The following is a 21,002-nucleotide window of genomic DNA, read 5'->3' on the forward strand; positions in this document are numbered from 1 at the left end:
ACCAAACCAAACAAGGAGTAAAAAAGATCTAGTCACATACCAGAAGGGCCGACTGGGCAGCTAACGCTATAGCTACTAAATTCGGTTCTGCTTGAAAGGTGGCCTTGTCAGCCGGCAATGAAGTTGGGGCGGCCAAGCTCAACGCTACAGCTGGATCCTTCAAAGCAGATGCGTTAGAGGAGATCGGCGTGTTTTTGATCTTCGGTTGAATAAGAGCCGTAAGGTGGTGTTCACCGGATGGGATCGGGATGTCGTCCGTAGCCGAGAACATAGTATAAGTAGGCTCCTACCGCAGAAGTATATGGGCGGCTCTCCCTTGCTTTTGTACGTTTGGATGGCCAAAATACTTGAGTGCAGTCTTAATCTCTGCAAGGACTGCGTCGTCAACCGAAGTCTGAATCTTCTTCAACTTATTGCCTGCAGAAACAAAGGATTAGACTTGAAGGGAAAGCCGAACAAAAGAAAGATCAACAAACATAAAGAGTTACTCGGCCACCTGGTTCACCCCTCTTTCTGGGAACAGGGTCTAGGCGATCTTCGCCCTCGCCGAATTCCCAGTTGCCGCAGACATTGGCCATGACATCGTCAACTCGTTTGCCAGAACTGGCAAGCATGGTTACCAAGTGATGGTCGGTGTCCTTGGCCCTGAGAAAGTAGCGCCCGAGCCGACCGGAGGATTTGGCCAGAGCTTAGCAATGCCGAATCACCGGAATGCCAAGGTTGATCCTAAGGCATCGGTTCAGTTCTACGATTCCCATTATGATTCGAAAGAAATTCACATTGGGTTGAGAAGGAATCAGACCCCAATGGTGGAGGACGGCCCTAAGAAATGGGTGCAAGGGAAAGCGAACCCCGCCCTCCACAATGGATAGAAGAGGAAAGACGATGGTGTTTTGGTCCTCCCTCTCCATATCAAGGGTATTGTCCGTCACTAAAGATATGTGGACATCATCAGGGATAGAGAAATGTCTCCGGAACCCAGAAATACGACCCTCGGAAAAGAGGTCTTTCAAATGCTTAGCCATTCTAGTAAGGATTCGGGAATTCTAAATAAAAAATGAACATGGAAAATAGGATTACAAAGAGAAGAGAAGAAAACTTACGAGAGGCAAAAGAGACACGGAAAGACGGGAAGAAGTTGTAGAAGGCGCGAGATAGAGGAGGAATTCCGGCTAGCAATCCAGGAGGCCCTAATATTCAAAAAGTATGCATTCAAAGAGACTGGAGTTTCAAATCGTAGTAAATGCAAAAGATGCACGAATGAGGCAGGAACGTATAATGATGACCAAAAGGCCTGTGTTCTGACATACACATTGGAATAGATGAAGCCGCCTAATTTATGTTTCTCTTGACTTTTCAAATTCAAAACCAAACACACCAATTAACTGTCGTCAATAGGGAGTTTAGGGGGCAATTGTGGGAGCCGAATAATGGGCAGAGTCAGAAGCGTACGCTCTGAAAGATGGACATTTGTTCGGCTCTAACCTGCAAGATTAGGAGGCCGAATACAATTAACAGGCCGAGTAATTATGGGGCCGAATAAATAAGTAGTTTAAGAGCGAAAAGTGGACCAGGCCCCGAGGCCCTGGAAATGAGTATAAATAGAGGAACAACGGTTAAAGAGGGGTATGTGAGAACTATTATGCTTAATTTAGAATACAAGTAAACTTGAGTGTAAAGACTGACTTGCCCGTCAGAGTGCTAATTCCGGCACCCCCGACCGGAGTGTTTATTCATTTTTAGGTGATTAGAAGAGGATCGCTAGCGTCTCCTAGGATCAGAAGAGTATTTCCAAAACCACTTCTCCACACAAGACTAATAGTAGAAATCTTAAGAAAATTAAAAGAAATTTATATTTTTGAAAGAAAATTTCAATTTGTATACTCAAACATTCATCAATGTCATAAGAATACTACATAAATATCTTCAAATCAAAGAGATACAAGCTTAAAAATAATCCTATCTTAAGAATCAAGACCAAAAAGCTAGATTATCGAAGAACTCTTCGTGAAATCCCAATCCAATCGGTAGAAATCTCCACCCAAACTCCAACTTTTGTAAGGAATGGGGTTGTAAATCTAAGTAGAATAGAAGATTTCTAGAGAGTTATGGCTAGGGCTTTCAAAGCTAGAGAGAGAGAGAAGAGAAGAAGGAAATGAAAGGTGTAAAGAATGATCTAAAAAGTGACTTTTTAAGTTACTGAAATCACGCAGACCACTCGAGCGGTCTTTTCACCGCTCAAGTGGTGAATGAGAAATTGCTACAGAACCTCAATCCGAACATCTATAGGGGCAGCCCCTTATTCTCTCGTCTATGGGACGAAAACCGTTTTTCCAATTGAAATTGAAGTGTCGTCGCTACGAGTTATGAATGAGTGTCAGATAGTGGAGGTGGCCTGGCAACAGAGCAAATTTGAGGAGTTAATGATGTTTGATGAGAGGATGCTAAGGGCATTGTTTCATGTCCAGGGCTACCAACACAGAATTGCTAGGGCTTTTAACAAGAAAGTTAAGCCCAGGAATCTCACGAAGGGAGACTTGGTTCTGAAAGACAACCGGGCTTCCATCCACGACCCTAGGGGCAAGTTCAGACCCAATTGGACTCGTCCTTATATCAATAAATCTATTTGGTCAGGAGGGGCGATTATTCTCATGGACCTGTATGGACTGAAGTTTTCATAGCCAATCAATATGGACAAGTTGAAGAAATACTACCCCTGAAAGGCTCGCTAGGCCGAAAACCCAAAAGGATGACCTAGGCAAAAGTTAGAGCATGAAAAATTAGAAATAAAGAAAAAGTGAGCACGCAAGGTTGAAAACCCTAAAGGGCGACTTTGGCAAAAGTTAGAGCACAAAACGAGAAAGTTAATACTCGAGTGAACCTGAGTCGAACTACGTAAGGTCTGATTCCCATTTCTAGGATACGTAGACAACTTCATCCTGAAGTTCGGGTGTAGCCATCTCCAACCCAACTTTCCTATTCATACATATTTGATCAGGCCATCTTTCTCTATTATCAGTTAGCACGGTTGTGATCTTCATGTTGGTAGAAGAGCCGGTATGGCGGCTGCAGTTATGGGCAGTTGGGATTTGTTGATTTGGGGTTGTACATCTTGAGGATGGATTCTATGTGTGTCAGGTGGTGATCGTTTCCGACAATTGTTTTGAAAAGTTTTAATAAAAGTTGATTTTTTTTCTCAAAATTTTACCCTTTTACAACTTGGACCATTTTTGGGACCAAAAAGAAATTTTTAGTACTCGCAACTTTAATTTTGTTGATTTCAACACAAGTACATTCTCTAACTCTCTGATTTAGATCAAAGTTTCTTTTTCATCATAAAACCTAAAAGAAAGATCAAAGCAGTCAAACTAGGGACATAGCTGAGTCAGGTAGCTCTATGTCTTCTGCTTGCACTCGTGGAAGTTTTCGCAACTAAAGATGGTCCAACTTGTTCTTCGTCCTCAAACCAAGCTAAACACTCACCAGAAAGGGCGTAACTAAAGCTAGGAGCAGGGGCTAGAAACTCTCTCATCCTCCAAGCAGTGAGGTACCGAGGTGTGGACGGGCCCTCGGGCTTTATGCTACCACAGTTCGGACTCAAATGTCACGGTTCTTAATCTGATCCCATAATGTGCGATGTGATATTGATAAATCACCAAAGAGTCCAAATCCGGCAAATTGTTTTGGAAAACTGATTTTCAAGAAAGAAGTGCCAAACATGGACTGCTGTGCCAAACATGGACTGCTTTGCCAGATACAGAGTCGCCACCTAAATATTTATTTTGGGGAATTTAGGAAACCCGGACTCGTTGCCTAAGGCCACTTGTCCGTCATCACCAAAGTTGCCTCGGCTCGGGAACTTGGGTACGATTGGGGAAGGTCAGCTATGAGCACCCTCGCTCGCCCTATCCGAAGATCGGCCTGTACTAAGCATGATATCGAGTTTTTTGAAAACACATGCGTTCTTATTCCGGTTATTAGCTAGGATTACTATGTGATGTGCACAACACACAAGTATAGACTAGATCACTACAAAGCATCGCATATCCGTTTGTTTGGAAATGGTTTTGACTTTTGCTACTCGCAAGTAGGCTAAAATACGGATTTCAATGAATTATCCCAATTCAAGCAACCTAACCTTCACCCACAGGCATTCAGACAATTATATCACATAAGCAATTAGCCTCATGGAAAGCATGCTGTCATGTTAACACTCACATACATACAAGATGCTAAAGCATAAGCACTCACAGTGTACTCCGAGCCAAAACAAGGAACATGTTAGTAATCAAATGTATGATCCAAGTCCATGTTAAGATGGCTAATGCATCGCAGGAAAAATGCAACTAGAATAGGCTCGGCTAATCTAAAGTGGCATATGAGATGCGACAATTCGACACATGTATTCAACTTGGAATTTAAATGAATGATACGCCGAGTAAGTATGCTGCGCCGAGCCCGGTGCATGCAATTCAGATGAATGATGCAAACATGCATAGCATAAGGATGCTAATTGAAACGTTCCCTAGAACTAACCATCGTAAGCGGTTAAGTAAAAGGGAGAAAGAAGTGGAGGTTGGAAGACATGCATCACACACACACACGCTTATTACACGATTGCGCCCTCTTGAGGGAGGGACCGAAAGAATAATACAAATTAATTAACTAACAAGCTAATTAAATATTACACATTACTTAATTAATTAAATGAATTAATTAAGCTAAGAAAGCAGTAAAGAGGCCTCGGGAAGAGGGATGAATGCGTGCACGCTCGGAAATCCATCGCCATACTCATGCTGCCTCTGTTTATATTGCTCTGCACCTCTGAACACTGTGCAAGTCTCAAAGTTGCTTCTAAACTACTCCCTAAGAGTTGTGGGAGGTCACCAACCAAGAGGTGAGGCCACCAGCCATGGGAAACTGGTCATCAGCCATTTGTGGTAATCTCGGCTAACAATTAATGGCCGGCCGGCACTGAAGATGGTCGACGGGCCATCTCTTCCTGCAAAATCCTGTTTTGCTACAGCAGGGGACAAACAGAGCATGGCAATGCATTTTCAAAGCAATGTTTGCACCACCACCCTCCTTATCATGTTTGAGACTTAAAGGAGTATGGTTCTCGACCCTCGAGCCATCAATCACGCATTTCAAGGCATGATGACCCAAGGTGCCAAGTTTGCATTTTGATGTCAAATGAAATGCACACAAAACAAATGAAGGACCTCCAACCTCTATCATGGTTTATCAAGGGGCAAGGAATGCATGCTTAATGCTATGCAACCTAGGCATGCAAGCAAGCTAATACAACATGAACATGCAAGAAAACATGCAACATGAGCATGCAAACTAGCAATGCAATATTACTTAACATGCATTCGAACACGTGAGAATATGTAACAACACATCAAGCAAAAGACAAAATGCAAGCTAACAAGCATGCAAAATGCGACTTAAGTATGCGAATATGCAAGGCATGTAACAACATTCAAGCATATAATAACATATGAGGCAAACATGTAGCTGATATGCAATAGGCATACAACCTAAACACATAAGCTAGTATGGCATTCAACAAAATGCAATGGGGTTAGCATGCAACAACATGCAATATACTAACATGCAACAACATGTAATGGGCCAAGTATGCAACAACATGTAAGGCAAGCATGCAACAACATGCGGGAATGGTCTTAAACCAATATGGGCAGCTCTCAAATTGGCCCAAATCAGTGGCCAAAGTGCTAAGGACATGAGGGCAAATGCACATACAAACATGCATGCTAAATGGTCCAATACTTAAGCACAAAAGGCCAACTTTTAAGAACACTTAAAAGGAATGGAAAGCATGCAAATGTGATAACGTTACATGCCCTGAAATGAGGTTAGGAGTGATGCCAAATCTCATAAACAAGTCATGCATGGCATGCTCAAGACTGAAGCCTAAGACTAGTCGAGGGACTTGAACCAAAGCTACACAAAACAAAGAGCATATGGCAAGTATGACCCAAAACAGTCCTAAATCATGCTAAAGTGAGCCTAAAACATGCAATGACCAAAGCCAAAACAAGCTAAAACAAAGGGGCAAAATCATGAGGCATGCAAGGCCATCAAAGAGGTGTTACACTACACCTAATACAACCAAACATGGCATGATTTAAGCAACCCAAAACAAAGTTATGACATGTCAAAATGAGCCCAAAAACCCACTTAGATGGCATCCCAATGACCTAAGCATGATGGCATACACAATGACACATTCATGAGGCATGAAACACAAACTCTTTAAGACATTAAAGGAGTGATAAGTGTAAGTTTATAAGCATGAAATATGGACTGAAATAACATTCTAAGTGATGCCAAACCACTGAAATGATCCACATAGAGCATGCTAGCAACTTAGACATTCAAAACTAACAAGCTAGATTGCATGGTGGCTATACAAAACAATGCAAGCATAACCAAAACAATGAAAAACAAAGCTTAAGCATGCTACAACAAGGCTAAAAGCTTCATGGAGTTGAGCCAAAATCATGCTAAAAACACATGTTACAACATGATGCATGTTAAGGCCAAATCATGGGATTACAAGACAAGTGCAAGAAGCATACATGGCATGTCTAAACCAACTCAAAACAGAGGTGTATCATGGCAAAACAAAGCCTAATACATGTTGAAATGGAGCTAAAACAAACTAAACACACATGCTACCACACAAGCCATTTATGCAAGCATTAAAAACAACAAGGAGAGGGTTTTTAGAACCTCAAAACCACCTCTCCACCACTAAAAATCCTCTGGATTTCAGTGGTAGAGAGGTCATGTGAAGACCAAAACAATGGCCAAAAGGTATGGCCTAAAACAAGGCCTAACAAGGCCTTGGAGGGGGGAGACAACCCCAAACCTCAAAGTGACCTTAAACAAAGTTCTAAAGTACACAAAATCAGAACTTTTATTAGTTATAGTCGAAGCTCAAAACAATAAGCAAGAATGGCTAAAAGCCTAAGCAAGAAAGGGTAAATAAAGTAAGGATGCTCACCCTTGTAGACCTTCTTTAAGAACAAAGCTCCAGCACCTTTCTTTGGTTAAAACCATTCCAAGAACCCTAACAACAACCTTCTAAGGCCTCAACAACCCAAGGATGGTGTAATGCTAGGTGCTCTAGTGCAAAAGTAAGACAAAACTCAATTTAGGGCACAAAATATAATCAAACAAGGGAGTATAGATACAAAACTATATCTAAACTCTCTCACCTAATTTTTTCTGAACCTTGGAGGAGGGAGGAGGGGCTCTCACTTTATAAAGGCTCAAATCCTCCAGCTTCGAAGAGAAGCTAAACAAGAGGCAAATTCCTCCATACAGAGGGGTTGTAATGTGGATGCCAGCTGTGACAGCTGGCATAAAATATCTGCCAAAAGTAGATGGAAAGGGGTCGGCTGGAAAATATGGCCGATTGACCAACAAAAATGGCCGGCCGACCAAAACATTGCTGGCCGACCAAAATCTTTGGCCGGTAGCAAGAAAACAGAGCCGGTGGCCTCAAGCCAAGGCCGGTGAGGTGTGGGGATGGCCAACAAGCCATTCCCTGCCCTCAGAAGCAAAAACACAAGTGTTTGGTGCACAACCAAGCACAAAACAAACAAGACGAGAGGTCTTGAGGCAAGGCGCGCGACCGAAACCTTCGAGAACTCAAGACGAACACGAACATAGATGATCACCGAGTGTTCAAACGGTGACGTCCAAGTCTTGAGGATGGTCAAAAATGGGGTGTCTACACGAGGCAAGTGTGAATCATGAATAGGAAATGAAGCCGGGTAGTCCACCTCCTCATCTGGACGTGTCTGATCACGGCCAAACTGGTGTCTGAACCGGAAAGGGAAATAAAACATGCAGTGCGTGAGGCTAATCAATTGTATACTCGGCTGGTGGGACATGATGTAGCTCATCTCAAGTAAATTAAACCAGGGGAAACGCCAAGTTATGTCGGCTGCAAATCGGTTATATATCTAATCACACCACAATCCCTCTGAAGGGAAATCTATTAGCTTTTGGCGAAAAAAGTAAGCTTTGGGCGAGTACTCGGGGCAAGGGTCCACCACTTTTAGCTTTTTGATCAACCATACCTGGGGAGGGATGAAAAATAGGAGAGTTTAAAGAATAGAGAGATAGATGTTGAGAGAAAAGTAAGGAAAGGGCTAGAGAGGAAAATAGAGAATGAGTGCTGAGTGGTGCGTGAAATCATAAATAAGGAGGGTGGGAAATAAAACCCTGAAGAAGCAACAGACTCCCTGCAAACCGAATAGTCTCTCGTCAACGGAAAGCATCAAGGCCCATCAAAGTTTCAGCTAGGACCAAACCCATGCAACTCTTTCCCTCTTTTAAGCATTGAGCCACTTCGATCAACCGGATGCTGGCTACGCTGACATTAGGGGCAATAAGGAAGTGCGCAAGCAGACATAAGCACAGAGCATGTTGCCGATAGCCTTGCCAAAGAAGGTCACTCCTATCTCCAATAGTGAAAAATCGATGAACTAAGCCGGGGATGTCTAGTTCCCCATCATAGGCTGGAGACCGAGCCTCATGTACTGAAAACCCACACATCCGTCCCAAAGCCTGTGCATGGCCAAAACGAGGCTGGGGCATAATTTCTTCGCCATGCTGGGATTCCATTAATGCTTGAAATTCTTAGAGCGTTGGACACATTTCTTGTGATCTGAAGTGAAACACACGTGTAATTGGGTTCTAGCATTGGACCGTGGCATGGAGGAACGGAAAACAAAGCGGAGTGCGGCTCAAAGGGAAAAGAGCGTTTAGGCCAAAACCACAGAAATTCACCTTTTTCGAGCTGTCTAAAGTGGCTATCTAGTCTCGAAGCCTATTGTTGGGAAGGATCACCATCTTCGGAGCAAAATATCAAAATCTTGTTGTTTTACTGAGATAATAGCTTGGGATCACTTTTTATAGACTTTGAGAAGGAGCAGTGCATGAAAGCTGGACTGCACTGGCTGACATCCTTTTTAATGTCGGCCAGCTTTCATTGGGAGCCAATCGTACCTATTGGGAACCGATCGGCTCTCAATGACTACCCAGTGCAGAGCAGTTGCAGAGAAGGCAGGTTCTTGAATTGGTGTACTGGAGCTGTGTTTTGAGTCTTATCTTGTTTGTATGAAGTGTTGTTTAGTGTTTTTAGGTTGTTTTCATTTTGTTTTTCTGTCATCAAGTTGTATTTTGTATTTTGACCAGTTGCAAGTTGTTATCCAATTCGAGAATCAATTCAAGAGCAAGCGTTCACAGTTGTAACAGTCTTGTACAAGATAATCATACAAGCACCATTCATTCATCACATGTCACATTATACAAGAGAAGTCATCCAAAATATTCTTTTTATAGCTAGAGACTCCACCCCCGATCATTGCTTTCAAAAGCAAATATAGCCAAAATAAATAAATAAATAAACCTACAAACAAACAAACAAAAGAAAAGTCTTTAAAAATGAAAATACAAGGGTCTATCTGAAGCTAGTCTCTAACTACAAAGCAAAAGAAAAGAAAAGAAAAGTGAATCATCGAAACATCCTCGCCCTCTTCCTCCTCGATTACGGAGGAGGTGCATCACTATCATGACTGGGGCTACTAGACTGCAAGCCAACCTCCTCTCCCTCGTCCTCGGGGGTCGTAGACCCGTCAAAAGACTCCTTCGAAGGTAAGCGCTGCCTCGCTCGACATCTCTCCCGATTAGCTCCTCCTCGGCCTCTTACTGGGCCTTATCTCCTTCTCCTTCCAGCTAGAGGAGGTCTTGCGAGTGCTGCTGGCACTGGCTCAAGCTGAAAAGTGTATAGGTATCAGTAAGGACTAACAAAAGTATAGGCAATGTGGCAACAACAGTGAACTAATGATAAAGTATACCTCAATCCAGTGGGCAGCCAGAGCAGTCTGTCTCCTCCACACCATGAGAAGTAGTCGGTCAATCGTCCAGAGGAGGTCGTCAACATATGCCCTGGGTACCTGCAAAAGGAAAAGCATTTGAGAACAGTGAGCAGAAATAACAGGGTACAGTGAGCAAAAATAACAGGGTACAGTGAACAGAAATAACAGAGGACAACAAAAGTAAGGTGCAGTGGGTAGAAGTATAAAGGAATTTGTACCTGCTCAATGTTGGGAGTGATCACCAGTCTGCGATCCCTTTCTTTGATATGCTCAAGGGGAATCTGCTAAATCACCCTGTTCGGTCGCATGTATACGACCTCGGTGGAAATCGCAGGAAGCCCAGGAATGGGGGTGATAGCCTCAGGAAGTACATGAGTTGCAGCAGCAGGGGCACCTCCAGCAGCAGTAGCGGTGGCCTCAGGAAGCGTGCGGGCTACACCCCTGGTAAGAGGCACATGACCCGGTCTTGCAAGAATGCAGTGAAATTGCCGACCCTATGGTGTCTATCACCGTCCTCTCCCTACATCAAGAGGTTGATCATAGGCCCGTCATGAAGATCATCGAAAATCCTTATACCGGGAGAAGGAGGATGTGGAACATCGAGATTAGCTTGGCCTCGAGTTTGGTGGATGAATCGCTCCCCCAAGTAGTATGCCCTACTAAAGGGGCCCTCGAAAAGGATCTGCATGGTGGAGGCCTCGCATGCAGCAGCATAAATCACCCTCAAAGCCTGGGGGATGCCTGCCCAAGGATGCCAGTCAACCTGTGAACAGAATATGCAAAGCAAGGCTAAGCGGTATAGAAACAGTGCATAGTGGAACAATAGCATGGAAATAGTAAAATGAAAAGACTAGTATTTTGTTACTTGATCCGTGGTGATGGTGTCAAAGAAATGGCAAAAGTAGGGGAAGTCTCAGTCTACGCAGCGACGCTGCTCAAATCTAGAGTTATAATATCGGAAGCGGGGTACTGATAACTCAAGTGGTTGTACTGGGACCGGAGCAAGGGAGGTGAAATATGTGTAAACCCATAGCTATTAAAAAAAATAAAAAAAAAGAAAAAAAGAAGAAGAAGGTAGATAAGAAGTTGTGAACAGAGCAGTTATGAACATAGCAGACAAGCAAATATAAATAGGAAATGTAAAGCAAAGCAGGAAATGGGAGCATGAAATGCACCTCCCAGACTCTCCAACAGCCGCCAAGTAAGCCCGCCTTGTAGCGGGATACAGAGCTCATGTAGCAGTATAAGGTGGTTAGGCCGGCACCACCCCAATCATGCTCCCTCAACCGCTGAAGATGCACCAGTGCCCCCCAAGAGATATAACCCCACAGTATTTTCCCTATTTGCAAACAGGGTAGTGCCGAGGAGATACAGAAGGAATTCGCGAGTGTACTGGTCGACCTCCTCCGGAGTAGCCAGCTAAAGATCGAAGAAGTGCTCCAAGAACCAACTGTACCTCACCATCCTGGGACCAGCAGTGTCTGGGGTCACTCCATGGAGGTGAATCTGTGCGGCCCTCCACTGTGCCATATCAAGATCGAAGGGTATCAGGCCACCAACTCTGATCCGTAGGCCGGTGAGCATCGAAAAGTCATGCGGGGTCAAAGTCATCTCCCCGATCGACGAGAAGTAGAACGAGTCTGTGGTGTCCCACCATCTCTCTATCATGGCCCTGTAGAGTAGTGGCTCAACCCTCTGTGGACACCCCATTTTTTACGGCCCTTCAAGACTTGGATGTTCTTGCAGGTAAATTCGGTGACGAGTCTGTTTGCCTGCCCAGCGCTCAAAGTCCTTAGCGGAATTCCATAGCTTGGAGCATTACAAACCTTGTATCTATTTTGTCTCATCTTTGGACCATGCACGGGTCTTTCTAGTCTGAAGTTTCTGATGGCCTGCCGGCCATCCCTGGAGGCTGCACACCATCACTTCTCCATTTTCGACCATTGATGTGCATTGACTGCCATCAATGAATCCTTGTCGGCCACCAATGTTTGCTGTAGATATTGTCACGCCCCTAACTTGCCCCTAAAAGTTTGGGCATGACCTACACAGAAAAGGATACTTAACTTGGTTCCATAGAGGGGCCTGCCCGGAAGCTATAAAACATAATTAATAAAAACTAAAAAGTATGACATCCATTGAGCCACTAATTATGCCAGGATCAAAACATTTTACAGGTCAAGTACATCAAAAGCCAAAATACATTTGAAAGTTAGTTATTTACAGACATAGACAGAACTAACCCCGAGATGGGGTATAACAAAGTCATAAGTACATATCACTTAAGCCAATAACAAAAGTGTGAGTCAACATCTAACAGCTTCCACAAAAGTAGGGTCCCGACTCCAGGCTTGGCTGTGCCTAGGATGACAAAAGTATGACGATGCCGAGCTAAGATCGACCTCCTGGTTGATTACCTACAGAAACAGACATAACATAGGGTGAGCCAAGCTCAGTGAATAATAGTGCTAGTATGTTTGTAAACATATTTAATGCCGAACTCATGTAATTAGTCTGTCTCTGTACGGCGGTTTATAACTGTCATAATATGGCCCCTGGCCTAAAAATTCCACACGTTCAGAAAGAGTTCTTGGGTTCACAATTTACAATTCCTCACATAAACTTTTGGTTCTGTTCAATCCACAAGTTCATAATAGGGACATTCATATTTCACACATCGGCCCTTGGCCTCATAATGTCTTTATTCACAGATGGCTCTTGGCCTCATTAGTTCACAATTCACAAATGACCATTGGTCACGTAGTTTCACATTAGGACTCATAGCTACATTAATTCACATCTGGCTCTAGGCCACATCGAGTCACAAATGGCGCTAAGCCACATTGATTCACAAATGGCACTAGGCCACATTTCATTGTTCACAAATGGCGCTTGGCCTCACATTTCATTGTTCACAAGTGGCGCTTGCCTTGTTACATTCCATTAGTCACCAGTTTTCATATAGGGCGTATATCCCTTCACAACCTCTTCCAATATTTTCACAATTTCGTATCAAATTACTTAGGGCCACATATCATTTCATACCAATCATTTCATGCCAACACTAGTTAAAGAGTGCAATTCGTAACGTCAAGATACAACATCAATGTAGTACGATAAAACTTTCTACAAGGTCACAACATCATAAATAATACATGCTGAGTATGGATACATTGAGGTACTATTACTCACTGTGTTGTGGCGGTGCACTTCCTTTTGAGGTGTTTCCTACACACATGAAAAATCACAGTAGTTCCTTTTCATCTTTATTAAACCAATATTCGATTCACTTACTTTGATCAATTAACGAACATTCAAATAATATAAATTGCAGGTTTTGACCACATTAGAGGACCCAACACGCAAAACGGAGCATCCCGATTTTTCTGCCCTGGGCCGCACGTGCGGCTAGGATTTCCCGCACGTGCGGCACACCTCCCGCACGTGCGGCATTGAGGCCCCGCACGTGCTTTTTTTGCAGTGCTGAAGTCCGAAAATTTGCCATTTTCCCGCACGTGCGGCAGTGACTCCCGCACGTGCGGCTGAGGTTCCCGCACGTGCGGCCTTAGGCCCCGCACGTGCGGCGATTCTGCTCAAAAATTCCGAAATTCTGCACAATTTTCCCTCTCTTGTAGACATGATTAGGACCTCAAAAATTTAGTTTAAAATTACCAATATATAAGCTCAAAGCATGTAAATACATGTGCACAAGGACCAAATTACATCTTCCATTTGAGTAAACAAAAATCAAAGCATAAAGTCACAACTTAAATTACTCCAATTCACAAGATTTCTATTTGTTCTCACATCTCACTTCATAACATAAAATTGTGCCACATATTTGAATTCAAACAAACCAATAGAGGCAAAACATGCAAGGTAAGGTCATCTTGCTAATTTACTACTTCTCATACTCACATCAATACAATCCCAACTCTTAGGTACAAGATCATAGGAACATCTTTACATAAATTATGACAAGAAGGGGTGTGGATAGAAATTAGACAAACATATACATACCTTAACCCAAATCTCAACCTTTGTAAGGGTCTTCTTCCTCTATCCCTCCACTTCTCAAGTCTAGGGTGATGAATTCTCTCTTCTCTTTTTTTTTTTTTGTTTTGTTTGTCAAATAACCAAGATCATATATATGTACATCTATAAGGAGAGAATAAGACAAAACTCGATCGTTTACATGTCCGAAATTGAAATTTCACGGAAGTGCTTAATATTACCTAAAAATTATGCTGATTCCAAATATATGTTCAATTTTGGTTTATTAAGCTGCTAAGGCCCTCAATTTCTACTTTATCATTCGAGTAATAACAGATACATTTCTTTCTTAACAGATACAATTCATTTCATAAGGCATCACAACATAGTTACTTGAACTTATTCCCTTGGACAATTTCAGTTTAGGCATTCAGCAGCACAGAATAAAGGACGGACATATATCACAAGCATATACGAGGGTCGGGTTGTTACACTCTCCCCCCCTTAAAAAAAGTTTGGTCCCACAAACTTGCTTTTACCTCAAAACGGAAACAGATGTGGGTACTGTTGCTGCATATCCTCCTCTTTTTCCCAAGTAGCTTCAGTGCCATAATGTTCTTGCCACTCTACCTTTACCATTGGAATTTCCCGATTGCGCAATTGCTTTACTTGTCGCTCCGAAATTCGAAGTGGTCTTTCTGCATAGCTTAACTTATCATTCAGCACAAGTTGGTGATAGTCTATGACATGAGATGGATCTGATAGGTACCCTCGGAGCATAGAAACATGGAACACATTATGTATTTGACTCATACTCGGCGGAAGAGCCACTCGGTAAGCTACCAAACCCACTTTTTCCAGAATTTGGAAAGGGCCGACATACCGGGGCGTTAATTTACCCTTTTTCCCAAATCTCGGATGTCCCTTTAACGGAGTGACTTTCACGAACACATAACTACCCACTTCAAACTCCAAATCCCTTCGTCTGTTATCTGCATAGCTCTTCTGCCTGCTTTGTGCCGTTTTTAACCTTTCTCGGATAATTTTAACCTTTTCAGTTGTTAATTGCACAATTTCAGGGCCCAACAATGCCCTATCCCCGACATCAGCCCAACATACAGGGGAACGACACGGTCTTCCATACAGAGCTTCATAAGGTGCCATCTCAATGCTCGAATGGTAACTATTATTGTAGGCGAACTCTATCAACGGTAGATGGGTCTCCCAGCTTCCCTGAAAATCCAATACACACAGTCGGAGCATATCTTCTAAAGTTTGTATGGTTCTCTCGGATTGACCGTCCGTTTGAGGATGAAAAGCGGTGCTGAACGTAAGTTCGGTACCCATAGCTTCTTGTAAACTTCGCCAAAATCTTGAAACAAATTTGGGGTCCCTATCTGACACAATTGACACCGGAATACCATGAAGCCTTACAATTTCATTCACATACAATATTGCCAACTTATCCGCATTATATTGAGTCTTTACAGGCAAGAAGTGGGCAGACTTGGTTAATCGGTCCACAATGACCCAAATCGAATTCATTCCTTGAGGAGTCCTCGGTAATCCCACAACGAAGTTCATGGCCAAATGCTCCCATTTCCATTCCGGGATTGGAAGGGGTTGTAATAACCCGGCTGGTCTTTGATGTTCCGCCTTTACTTGTTGACATTGTAAACACTTAGAAACAAACTCCGCGATCTCCTTTTTCATATTTGGCCACCAAAAATTCTGTTTCAAATCTCGGTACATTTTAGTACTTCCCGGGTGTATTGATAATCGCGAGGCATGTGCTTCTTCTAGCAATTTCCGTTTAAGCTCCAACATATTGGGAACACATATTCGACTTTGAAACTTTAATACCGAGTCTACATAACTGAACCCCGATTTTGGTTTTACTTCCAACTCTTCATAGATTTTCCTCAAAGTCTTATCTTCCAATTGATGTAACTTAATCTCTTCCAGCAAGGTGGGTTGAGCTCCTACTGCTGCCAGTATGGCCTCCTGTTCACGCACTACTAGGTCCATATTCATCTTATCCAGTTCGATCCTCAACTCTCTTCTTTCTACCAACAAATTTGCCAAGTCCCCCATATTCTTCCGACTAAGTGCATCTGCCACCATGTTAGCTTTCCCAGGATGATATTGGATCTGCAAGTCATAATCTTTAATCAACTCGAGCCATCGCCGTTGCCGCATGTTCAACTCTTTCTGGGTAAACAGATACTTGAGACTTTTATGATCAGTGTAAACTTCGCAGGTTGTACCATAAAGATAGTGTCGCCATATTTTCAAAGCAAAAACTACCGCCGCTAATTCGAGATCATGTGTGGGGTAATTCTTCTCGTGGGGTTTCAGTTGCCGAGAAGCATAGGCAATAACCCTTCCATTTTGCATTAGCACACAACCAAGCCCCTTGTGCGAAGCATCACTGTAAACTACGTATCCTTCGGTACCAGATGGCAAAGCCAGAACTGGTGCTGTTGTCAATCTTGTTTTTAATTCTTGGAAAGCGGATTCCTGTTCCTCTGACCATTCAAATGCAACTCCTTTTCGTGTCAGTTGGGTAAGTGGCACAGCGATTTTGGAGAAATTTTGAACGAACCTCCTGTAATATCCAGCTAATCCCATGAAACTTCGCACCTCAGTTACATTAGTGGGAGTTGGCCAATTCACAATTGCTTCAACTTTGTGTGGATCAACAGAAATTCCTTCCTTTGTCACCACATGCCCCAAAAAGGCCACTTCTTGTAGCCAGAATTCACATTTCTTCAACTTTGCATACAGTTTCTTCTCCCGGAGTGTTTGAAGAATTAAGCGAAGATGATCCTCATGAGCTTGTGCATTCTTCGAGTATATAAGAATGTCATCGATGAAAACCACCACAAATTCGTCTAAATAGGGCTTGAAGACGCGATTCATTAGATCTATAAATGCGGCGGGTGCGTTTGTAACTCCGAAGGGCATAACCAAAAATTCATAATGGCCGTACCGAGTTCGAAAAGCTGTCTTCTCCACATCATCGGCTTTAACTTTCAATTGATGGTAGCCAGACCGTAGATCAATTTTTGAGAAAACTTGTGCCCCTTGTAACTGATCAAATAGGTCATCTATCCGTGGTAAGGGGTACTTATTTTTAATTGTCACCTTATTCAGTTCCCTATAGTCGATACATAACCGAAGTGTTCCGTCCTTCTTTTTCACAAACAATACTGGTGCACCCCAAGGAGATACACTCGGGCGGATAAATCCCTTGTCAAGCAAATCCTGTAATTGAACCTTTAACTCTTTCATTTCAGCCGATGACATCCTATAGGGGGTCTTTGAAATGGGTTGGGTTCCAGGCGCCACTTCAATTATAAACTCGATTTCCCGGTCTATTAGTTGGCCCGGCAATTCTTCGGGAAAAACATCCGGAAACTCACGGACCACTGGGATCACATCAATATTCCCATTCATCCCTTGCCCTTCTAAAACACTACATAGATACCCCCGACAGCCTTTTCGTATTAAATTACAAGCCTTCACGGCAGATATCAGATAAGGTGGCGAAATCACTTCTTGCCCTTGAACCACAGATTCTGATTGCCCCGCAGGATAAAAATTAATTTGCTTAGTCATACAGTTTATAGTTGCACCATAGGTACTTAGCCAATCCATTCCCAAAATAACGTCAAAACAGGTCATATCAAGAGGCACTAAATTAGCATACACCCGCATATCCCCAAGTTGAAGTTCACAAGCTAAGTATATAGTAGCACAAATCATAGACTCTCCCAAAGGGGAGGACACACACAACATACAAGGTAAGTTTTCTTCCATTTTATCTAATTTAGGAGCGAAGAGTTTCGACACAAAAGAGTGAGTGGAGCCAGAATCAAACAATACATGCGCAGATTGACCACAAATAGTAAATGTACCTGACACCACTGTTGCTGCATTTTGTACATCACCTGGAATCAAAGCGAACACCCTACCTTGTCTTGCCGTGTCTTTGTTATTACTCGGTTTGGCAGCCGTCTTCGCATTGGGGGTTAGTGTAGACCCCGCGGAACTTGTAGCGGGTCTATTGCCTTTTTGTTGAACTAGTTGTGGACAATCCCTTACCAAATGTCCCGTTTTCCCACACTTAAAACATGCTTCCGTCCTCCAGTGACAAGTTCCTCGATGTTGCCTTCCACAATCTGGACATACCGGAGTGGAATTTTGAGTAGAAGTAGTGGTGCTGAAGTTCCCTGAATTGTGCTTCTTCGCGGGTGGAGTAACGGATCCCTTTGACCATTGGTTGTTTTGTCTCTTCCCTTTCCACTCGGAAATTCGATTCTGGGCCGCAAGATTTCCTTCGGCAATAACAGCCCTTTCTAGCACCTCAACATACGTGGGTAATTTTAGCATATTAACCCGGTCCAAAATGGCACCCCGCAATCCCCCTTCAAATTTTCGTGCCTTCTTATAGTCTGTATCTACCATATGAGGGGCAAACCGAGCCAATTCAGCAAATTGGGCCTCATATTCTGCAACAGTCTTATTTCCTTGTCTAAGAGTCTCAAATTCCGTCACCTTCTTATCTCGCATGCTTTGAGGAAAATACTTATCGTAGAATAGCTCTAGAAATCTATCCCATGTTAAGTCCCGATGCACTGTTCTTGTAAGCATCCACCATCTTCGCGCCTCATCTTCAAGAGTAAAGGCGGCAAGTTGCACTTTCTGAGCTTCAGTACATGGAAATACTTCAAACAATTTCTCTATTCCCAACACCCACGCTTCAGCTTTCATAGGTTCTATTCCCCCCTTGAATGACGGTGGTTTCATCTTTTTGAATTCCTTTGTGAGTGTGATGGTTCGGTCCTCAACATGAACATCTTGTACTGCAGGTGGAGGTACTGGTGGTGGTGGTGGTGGTGGCGGTTGTTGCTGTTGTTGCCTTAGGGTCTCCGCCATATCCATAATCATTCTTTCCATTCGGTCCAATCGTGCCGAGGTAGCCTCGTCCGACTCTTCCATCCTGGTTCTAACCATAACCTGCATAACATTCAATTATATCCAACAAACAAGGTTCAAATTGTTAGTGTTAGCAGAGGACATTCTTCGTTGCCATCGATCTTTCATACATTCTTAGGATGCCATGCATGATACTTAAGTCTTTTCTAGACATCCTAAGGCTCAATGGATCAGTGTGTGAGATAGCAACTCGTGCTCTGATACCACTTGTCACGCCCCTAACTTGCCCCTAAAAGTTTGGGCATGACCTACACAGAAAAGGATACTTAACTTGGTTCCATAGAGGGGCCTGCCCGGAAGCTATAAAACATAATTAATAAAAACTAAAAAGTATGACATCCATTGAGCCACTAATTATGCCAGGATCAAAACATTTTACAGGTCAAGTACATCAAAAGCCAAAATACATTTGAAAGTTAGTTATTTACAGACATAGACAGAACTAACCCCGAGATGGGGTATAACAAAGTCATAAGTACATATCACTTAAGCCAATAACAAAAGTGTGAGTCAACATCTAACAGCTTCCACAAAAGTAGGGTCCCGACTCCAGGCTTGGCTGTGCCTAGGATGACAAAAGTATGACGATGCCGAGCTAAGATCGACCTCCTGGTTGATTACCTACAGAAACAGACATAACATAGGGTGAGCCAAGCTCAGTGAATAATAGTGCTAGTATGTTTGTAAACATATTTAATGCCGAACTCATGTAATTAGTCTGTCTCTGTACGGCGGTTTATAACTGTCATAATATGGCCCCTGGCCTAAAAATTCCACACGTTCAGAAAGAGTTCTTGGGTTCACAATTTACAATTCCTCACATAAACTTTTGGTTCTGTTCAATCCACAAGTTCATAATAGGGACATTCATATTTCACACATCGGCCCTTGGCCTCATAATGTCTTTATTCACAGATGGCTCTTGGCCTCATTAGTTCACAATTCACAAATGACCATTGGTCACGTAGTTTCACATTAGGACTCATAGCTACATTAATTCACATCTGACTCTAGGCCACATCGAGTCACAAATGGCGCTAAGCCACATTGATTCACAAATGGCACTAGGCCACATTTCATTGTTCACAAATGGCGCTTGGCCTCACATTTCATTGTTCACAAGTGGCGCTTGCCTTGTTACATTCCATTAGTCACCAGTTTTCATATAGGGCGTATATCCCTTCACAACCTCTTCCAATATTTTCACAATTTCGTATCAAATTACTTAGGGCCACATATCATTTCATACCAATCATTTCATGCCAACACTAGTTAAAGAGTGCAATTCGTAACGTCAAGATACAACATCAATGTAGTACGATAAAACTTTCTACAAGGTCACAACATCATAAATAATACATGCTGAGTAGGGATACATTGAGGTACTATTACTCACTGTGTTGTGGCGGTGCACTTCCTTTTGAGGTGTTTCCTACACACATGAAAAATCACATTAGTTCCTTTTCATCTTTATTAAACCAATATTCGATTCACTTACTTTGATCAATTAACGAACATTCAAATAATATAAATTGCAGGTTTTGACCACATTAGAGGACCCAACACGCAAAACGGAGCATCCTGATTTTTCTGCCCTGGGCCGCACGTGTGGCTAGGATTTCCCGCACGTGCGGCACACCTCCCGCACGTGCGGCATTGAGGCCCCGCACGTGCTTTTTTTGCAGTGCTGAAGTCCGAAAATTTGCCATTTTCTCGCACGTGCGGCAGTGACTCCCGCACGTGCGGCTGAGGTTCCCGCACGTGCGGCCTTAGGCCCTGCACGTGCGGCGATTCTGCTCAAAAACTCCGAAATTCTGCACAATTTTCCCTCTCTTGTAGACATGATTAGGACCTCAAAAATTTAGTTTAAAATTACCAATATATAAGCTCAAAGCATGTAAATACATGTGCACAAGGACCAAATTACATCTTCCATTTGAGTAAACAAAAATCAAAGCATAAACTCACAACTTAAATTACTCCAATTCACAAGATTTCTATTTGTTCTCACATCTCACTTCATAACATAAAATTGTGCCACATATTTGAATTCAAACAAACCAATAGAGGCAAAACATTCAAGGT

At 42.9% G+C, this 21,002-nt stretch overlaps 1 protein-coding gene across 1 annotated transcript; it reads right to left on the minus strand.

The window, feature by feature from the left end:
- Positions 1-14,456: 14,456 nt before the first annotated feature.
- Positions 14,457-18,857, minus strand: LOC145818564 (uncharacterized). Its single transcript, XM_082912912.1, has 3 exons — positions 17,064-18,857; positions 15,780-16,127; positions 14,457-15,509 (listed from the first exon to the last, which is right to left on the minus strand). Exons 1-3 carry the CDS (start codon positions 18,855-18,857, stop codon positions 14,457-14,459), a joined length of 3,195 nt encoding a protein of 1,064 aa, XP_082769038.1.
- Positions 18,858-21,002: the final 2,145 nt, after the last annotated feature.

This window comes from Camellia sinensis, chromosome 2 (assembly GCF_055761805.1).
Source record: "Camellia sinensis isolate YWXY chromosome 2, ASM5576180v1, whole genome shotgun sequence".
Lineage (NCBI taxonomy): Eukaryota > Viridiplantae > Streptophyta > Magnoliopsida > Ericales > Theaceae > Camellia > Camellia sinensis.

What these genes read in the sequence shown, in the direction of transcription:
- LOC145818564 (XM_082912912.1), bottom strand. Translation starts at nt 18,857, where the DNA reads ATGGCGGAGACCCTAAGGCAACAACAGCAACAACCGCCACCACCACCA. An exon ending in ACTATAGGGAACTGAATAAG is followed by an intron (nt 16,128 to 17,063) that starts GTGACAATTAAA and finishes CTGTTTACCCAG; the next exon opens with AAAGAGTTGAACATGCGGCA. An exon ending in GGTTCAGTTATGTAGACTCG is followed by an intron (nt 15,510 to 15,779) that starts GTATTAAAGTTT and finishes TGGAAATGGGAG; the next exon opens with CATTTGGCCATGAACTTCGT.